The sequence below is a fragment of the Otolemur garnettii genome, unplaced genomic scaffold (assembly GCF_000181295.1).
Source record: "Otolemur garnettii isolate 467f Iridium unplaced genomic scaffold, OtoGar3 scaffold00064, whole genome shotgun sequence".
Lineage (NCBI taxonomy): Eukaryota > Metazoa > Chordata > Mammalia > Primates > Galagidae > Otolemur > Otolemur garnettii.
In genome coordinates this window covers 10,876,369-10,883,724 of record NW_003852459.1, presented here as the reverse complement: position 1 = coordinate 10,883,724, position 7,356 = coordinate 10,876,369, and the positions used below count along the sequence as shown (strand labels likewise).

General features: G+C 40.6%; 1 protein-coding gene across 7 annotated transcripts in view; it reads left to right on the top strand.

Moving 5' to 3' along the window:
• The window catches only part of CACNB4 (calcium voltage-gated channel auxiliary subunit beta 4), a 267,434-nt gene that overhangs the window by 236,583 nt on the left and 23,495 nt on the right, over positions 1-7,356 (top strand). For all 7 annotated transcript variants that reach the window (XM_003793024.2, XM_003793021.2, XM_003793022.2 and 4 more), the window contains one exon: positions 3,597-3,706. In XM_003793024.2, coding sequence (XP_003793072.1) covers positions 3,597-3,706 — 110 coding nt within the window. The remainder of the gene's footprint in view (positions 1-3,596; positions 3,707-7,356) is intronic.

The window sequence follows — 7,356 nt, the reverse complement described above, 5'->3', positions numbered from 1 at the left end:
GATTCCAATATGTCTGACCTAATTCTCCCTCCTACATTTCATGGACTCTGGAAATGGAAAATTCCTGATAAACTGCTAACTTTTGTAGATAGGATGTAAGGAAACTATCTCCTTCAAATCTTAAAATCTCCAACAATAATCATTTGCCTTGGCTACATTGGATATGTGCCTATCCATATGTCCAAATTGGACATTATGAGTAATTATGCAAGTATTTAAGAAAGCACTTTTACATATTGTCTTATTTGCTTCTAATGACAACCTCATACCTCATGAAATAGTTATAGCAAACCCATTACTGCCATTTTATTGATTAGGTTGCTGAATCTAGAAAGATGGAATAACTTGTCCGTGCAACCACCAAGAGAAAGATCCAGGAAAATACTCAGGTCTCGTGAGCCTTTCATCCCTCTTCTGATAGCATATTGTTCTGTTCTTTGGAACACTTTTTTCCTCTTAATAGTAGGAATCTTTAAAAAAAATGTTGTTATGCTGACTGGGCTGCATATTAGATGTAGCAAGTATAGAGTATAGAAGGACCTTATAGCTGTCATGTTACCAACATGGAAATACCAGTTAATTTTGAATGACCGTATCATAACTGAGAATAATATCTTTCCATAGAAAAGTTATTAAAAACTAATACTAATAGCTCATGATAGATTGCGGCAGTTGTGGTGAATCCCAAAGTGGAAATAAGCAACAGTTGGGGTTCAGATTCACTGGTTTTAGGGAATGATTTTTACCAGTTTTCAGGGACACTTACTACTACGCCTGATCTGCTGAACTCCTATTGGTCTTTTACCTACTGGCCGGTAACTATTACCAGTAACTATTAACACTATGTCACAGGAAGATTTCCAAGGCAACTTTTTGGAGATGTACATACATATATCAAACAAGATGCATGGGAGTGCTGAAAGACCGTTGTTGGTCTGAGTATAGCAAGAAAAGAAGTAGAAAAGATACCACTTTAAATTAAAAAAAAAATAAAAAAAAAAATATATATATATATAAAAGCTAGATTGTATTCGGTTGTAAATGTAATTACTTTTCTAGGGAAAATTTTATAAAAAAAAGAATTTTAGGTGTCTGATTTTGATAATAGCAATTATCTTTGCATAGAAAAGAGAAATTCCTATTCTGTCATATTGAAGGGTTTCTAGAGCTTTCTCTTCCCCTGAGCTCTATTTTGTGCATGTGTATTTTTATTAACATTTTATAACTTGTATTTGAAAATGAACATTTTTATTAGCAAAGAAAATGAAAAAGAAAGTTTTATTGTCCCCACTTTTCCCCCTATTTTTGAAATATAAGCAGTTGTTTTCTATATTTTTAAAAACTGGTTATGTTTGAAAATTGCCTTATGAAAGTTTTTTTAGAACTCAGAAGAGAATAAGAGTATGTGCATCTGAGGATAATCATTTTAGATTTTAAGAAGCAAGGGTCACTTGCTTGTATAAGACTAAAAAATATGATTTTTCATTCAAGCAGAATAGAATCTTTGGGCCCTCCAAAAACCATTGTCTAAGAAAGTCGAATCCTGCCCCTAAACCTACCCATTTGTCTCCCAGTCATGGATTTGGATTGCTCCAGAACAGAACTATGTCTTTAAATCCAGCAGTTCCATCCTTAATACAAACAAACGAGAAAACCAGAAACCAAATAAACACAAAAACCCTATTCTGTAAAGAAAAGCAGCTGCCTAAGAGATTTCATGCTTCCAAGCTGCAGGGGCCAAGAGAGTAATAGAGACTCGAAGGTGGGGTTTGTCCAGCCTCAATCTGACTTAAATCCTGCCAGTTTCAGAGCAAGGTCAAGACTGAGTGTGCACCTGTGCTTGATGATGTGGCCTGTATCTGGAGATTTGGGATTGCTGGAGAAGCAGGCGGAACTGAAAGAGAGTTATGGAGTCAGGTGGCCCAGCACTGATGTGGGGCTGGGGTCTGGTTGGGAACTGCTTAGCCAGTAACTAACTATGTGCAGCTTCTCTGTGTGTCAGTTTCCTTCTTGGTGAAATGAAGAAGGAGTTTTACGTTGGAGTTTTCCAGTGTTCTTTTAGCAGCTGAACAACCTTTTACTGAAATCACATAGAAAGCTCCAATGTAGAAAACAAATGCAGAGGTGTTTGCCTGGCATCAAGGGTGGCCACGCTGCAGCCCCACCAACTCCGCCTCCCTTTAGTGTTCAGAATGGCCCCTCAGGTGTTTCTGCAAAACCCTTGGTTTCTGCAAGAAGGCATTTGGAAGATGCATCAAATAATTATTAGGGCCAAATTTTTGTTTAATTTAAGGATTTTAAACCTCCAGACCACCTACAGTTTATAAATACAATGATACAGACAAGTAGTGCCTTGCTTCAAAATGGCACCAGAACTTTCGCACAACCTATTGTTTTAAAGAAGTAATTTCCAACCATGTGTGAAAAGGACTATTTAAAATTCTCCCCACGGCTTCATTCAGGTCACTATAGTCAGGTAAAGAGTTCCCTGAGAGTGCTGACAGTGTTGGCCAAATACAGGGAGGCAATGATGGCCAGATGAGTAGTTGTTAATATCTCTTTCCTCTTTCCTACTCCGACCCAAAGAGGAGTTTGACCATGGAGGAGAATCTCTTCTCCTAACTGAGTATAAAAGGGAAGAGGTGCTACTTTCCGAGAACTCCACCAAGCTATGAAAATAAGGATAGAGCAAGGCCCTTGGTGGCAGTAACTGGATTAGTGAGGCAAAGTTTGAATTCTACAGGCAGATCATAATCGGAAGTTGAGCAATCCCAGTTTAAAATAGTTTTAAAATTGTAAGTTCCAGATGTTCTCATTTGATAAATCATATGCTAATAGACACTCTTCTCCACTTCTCTGCGTCGTCTTCACTTCATTCTTCTCTTGCATGTGTGTGAGATACTTTCTAACTTATTAAAATCATGGCACAGTTCTCACATTGCCTTCATCTCAGTGTCTATGACCACCCACCATGTGCGTTCAAAGTCATATGCAGATACGCTGTGCCTGTAGAAGAGAAACCATATATTTTTTTTACATTCTTACAAATGAAGTGTCCATTTATGCCTGGGACAAAATGGGTCACATGTTAGCAGTTAATTATTGAGGGCAAGAAATGCCACTGAGCCTCCAACTGGTTGGTTGTCGTCCATGAAGTTTCCCCCTTTGACCAGCAGCATTGAGATGCCAGGGCAGAGCCTGAATAGGTCCTGAAGGTCTTGTTCAAGAGCGAATCAGCTGTGAATTGTGGGGAAATTGTATTGCTGCTTCCTAGAGAGAGTGTGGTTGGTTTATGTGTTGATTCTTTCCTGGTATGGTGTGCATTATAAAGGCAGTTCAGTAAGGCAGGCCATAATGGAGGAAGCGCATTGTCTCTGGAGTAATTTTGTTGTTAAATAGCCAAGACTTTCCTCCATTCTGCTCTGCTTGTATTTTAATACTAGCCAAAACTTGTTTAAAATACTGTAGCCAATGTTTATTTGACTGTGGTTCCTCTGTAGTATGTAAATTGGTTATTAAGTACTGTGGTTATAAATCACTTGGAGAGCCCCGTAACATTTTTACTGGTTTGTTCTGTTCTGTGTTCCTATTCATAGGATATCAATAACGAGAGTGACAGCTGACATTTCTCTTGCTAAGAGATCTGTCCTAAATAATCCCAGCAAGAGAGCAATAATTGAACGTTCGAACACCCGGTCCAGCTTAGGTAAGATGCTCAAATGTGGTCCTTCTCCAAGCTGTGATTACAGACCGGGGTAACCTATGGTGCTCTTGTGAATGTCTCTTCCAATCTGCTCCGTTCTGAATGGGGAAGCCCTGATCAACACCTGAAGACAATGCAAGACATGGACAGAAGGAATCAGGGTCTTCCAGAGGCCGGAACCTGCTCTCTCTCAGTGTTATTCAATTAGCTAATTAGTAGTCTGGTGGGAAGAATCCTCCCTGGGCTCTCCCAGACTTTTGCTGCCTAACCACATGAAACCACTCATGTCCGCTTTGCCTGAGCTTCTCAGTGAGGGTGATGATAACTGTCATACCTGAGTCCCAGCTGACATGAAAGGAAATAAGACATTCAGCCTTCTCAACTCTTTAGGAGAAAAACCAGATAATGGCTTCCTTTAGTATTGCTTCTGTGGCTAGCTCATAGTGTGCAGAAGAATCACATCGTTAAGTAGAAATGAAAACCACCACTAATAACATGCAGGGCATTTAAAAATGTCTTTTCTAGGGTCCCAGTCAGAAAGCATCCTAAAATTCACAATTTAAGTGGAGAAGAATAAAAGGTTGCGGGTGATTAACTCCATCAAGGCATAGGTGAGGAGGGCTGTGGAGGAGGAATCCCTACGCACAGGAGTGAGTCTTTGCTGCTGATGAATAACATCGTTCGTTCGTCTGGAACGCCTGTGGGTAGTCTCCACAATTGCCAAGAGTGATGCAGTCCCCTCATAACTTCCCAGGATTCTCTTTTGCATTCACATTCTCGGGGCATCTTGTTCTAACTAGGGAAGATACATAGGGCTTTTCTATGCCATTACATCTTTTTATTTTATTAAAATAAGCTCCATGGATGATTTAAAAAAAAAACCCTTAGGAAATTAGGGTCTCCAAGTTAGAGTGCATGGTACATGTCCTAACATCCCTCCAAGAATCCTTTGATGGCTCTGCCTTGACCCGAGCCAGGGATTGGGCAAGTTATGAAGAAGACAGAGTATTCTCCCTGTTTTCCCAGTGTGAGATTGGCACATGGTTATTGCCAGTCGGTGTCTACTGGATGGTTGTTTGTGGAAGATTGCTCAACCCAACAAGTGGAATGACAGCCAGCACTCATGAGGGGAAGATCCCAGAGATTAGTGGTGCATTCTTTAGACATGTTTAGAGCCTTCCACCTGCAGAGTGAAACATTCTTAAAGTATTTTGACCTTGGCAGGGTACAGTGGCAGTATTGATGGTGAGTCAGATTAGGTAACTGAATAAAGTCAACTATCATGGCTGACAAGGATATCAAGTTAGGTTGAAAATTTCTCAAACAAGCATCTGTTCTCTGCTCTTCTGTCTTCCACCCTCTTTCTAAGTCCTCATAGTGTCTTTAGCTTTTAACCACTCCTTCCTCTGACATATGATGAGAGGCTAAAAGATGCTTAAAAGCGTAAGCGAGGGTGCCTCCCTCCTTCAACTATCAGCCCAAGGGCTTCATGGCTGTTATCTGAAGTCCCTCCTTACATCTAGTCAGTGGCATCAGTGTAAATACTGAAGCAGAAACAAAGCATATCTCAGTTCACAGTTTATGGTTTTTACCTTTACCCTGTAAGTCATATGCCCACTATCTATTATAATAATCATTGTGTGGTCTACTTAAGTCCATTTGTCTGTTTGTTAATACACATTTGTAGATTCTGTCATCAAATGTTTATTGACCACTTGTTATGTGCCATGCATTATGCTAGACTTTGGAAAGACAGACATAACTAGGACATAGTATCTTATCCTTGGGCAAAGAGAAGGAAGGGACAGGTGGTTAAGATACTCTCTGGTAACAGAATTACTAACAAAGAACTAGGGGTATAAAGAGAAAGGGAAGGAGGTGAGAGGTGGGTAAGACTTCACAGAAGCTATATTTGAGCTGTTGTTCAAGGTAGACAAGAAAGTACAAAAACACGGACATCTGACATTGCATAAAGGAAATTCATGGTTGAGAAACCAGACGATTTGTATATAGCATGCTTAGAAAAGCAGAGTAGGGGCATGGTTTGAGAGTAAGCCAAGAGACAGGAAAAGTAGACTGAAGCTTTGTTAAAAAGACCTCCAAAATAGATCCATGAAATGTTAATTGTTACAAGATACTAACAGTTGTGAAGTGTTTTCTATGGTCAAACAAATTTAGAAATGACCAGTGAAATAGCTGGCGAATTTCTTTTCTGTAAGACTTCATGGGAGCTTTCAAGATATGACGGGTCATACATGTTTGAAATCCCAAGAGAAGCCAGTATAGTATGCAGTATATCCCTTGCATAAACCCCCTCTTTCCACGGATACATGAGATTACTTCATGAAATTAATCCATGAGATTACTGCCCCAGGGTATGCACTTTGGGAAATGTGCTTCAGGCGCTGGGGAGTCATCACAGTATTTTATTCATGGGAGAAAAATGTACAGGTTTAGGTATAAGGAAGACTATCAGTGACAGGGATCCTTAAAAGACGTAGGCCCAGATAGTCATGGTCAGGTTATGGAAGTCTTCATTAAGCTCCTCCCACATCCTAGTCCTTGACTGCCCCAGAAATGTCGTTTCTGGGCTACCAGTCAGAAAGCATCCTAAAATTCACAATTTAAATGGAGAAGAATAAAAGGCTGCAGGTGATTAACTCCATCAAGGCATAGGTGAGCAGGGCTGTGGAGGAGGAATCCCCACGCCCAGGAGTGAGTCCTTGCTGCTGGTGAATCACGTCACAGAATAGGATTATGAGGAAACCTCGTTGGATTCTTCCATTGGAACCACTCTGAGAATCAGTCCAGGGAGCCAAAATTGTCTAGTTTGGTTGGGATTTTTTTTTTTCTTTAGGAAAATAAACTTTGTGGTGGCACCTGTAACTCTGTGGGTAGGGCGCCGGCCACATACACTGAGGCTGGTAGATTTGAATCTGGCCTGGGCCTGCTAAACAACAATGACAACTACAGAAAAAAAATAGCCGGGTGTTGTGGCAGGCACCTGTAGTCCCAGCTACTTGGGAGGCTGAGGCAAGAGAATCGCTTAAGCCCAAGAGTTTGAGGTTGCTGTGAGCTGTGACACCACACACTACAGAGAGTAACAGCTTGAGACTCTGTCTCAAAAATAATAATAATAATTTTTGTAGATAAATATTCCTATCTATTCCTCACACATAGAATTTATGACCTTCTACGTACATGTTATCCACATATTGGGCCCACCACAGTATAGAGTGTGGCCCTCTGCAGCCTCCTTCCTGGCTTGCTCTGCCTAAGCACTTCTCTACTTATTATCAAAGGGCTGGTTGCCCAAGAGTTTTGTCTTGGTCAAACAGGGGGATGCCAGCCCTGTGTTCCTGTCAGAAACTACACTTGACCTTGCTGCTGGTGCAGAGTAAATAAGGCCCAGGTATCTCTGAGTTCTTTGTACAGTGACTCACAGTGCCTTGAGGGTTCCTTGTACCAGGGCAGTTCAGTTTGCGTCACTGCCTCAGAAAATATTGTATTCAGATTTGAAGTTTAAAACAACCCAGACTTGTTCCAGAACAGTCCCAGCCAGTAGCTCCCTTAAATCCAATGAACAGTTTAATGAAAGCAGCAAATGGAGAATATACCCCAACATCCTGAGGCTAAAATTTACTATAGTAAAA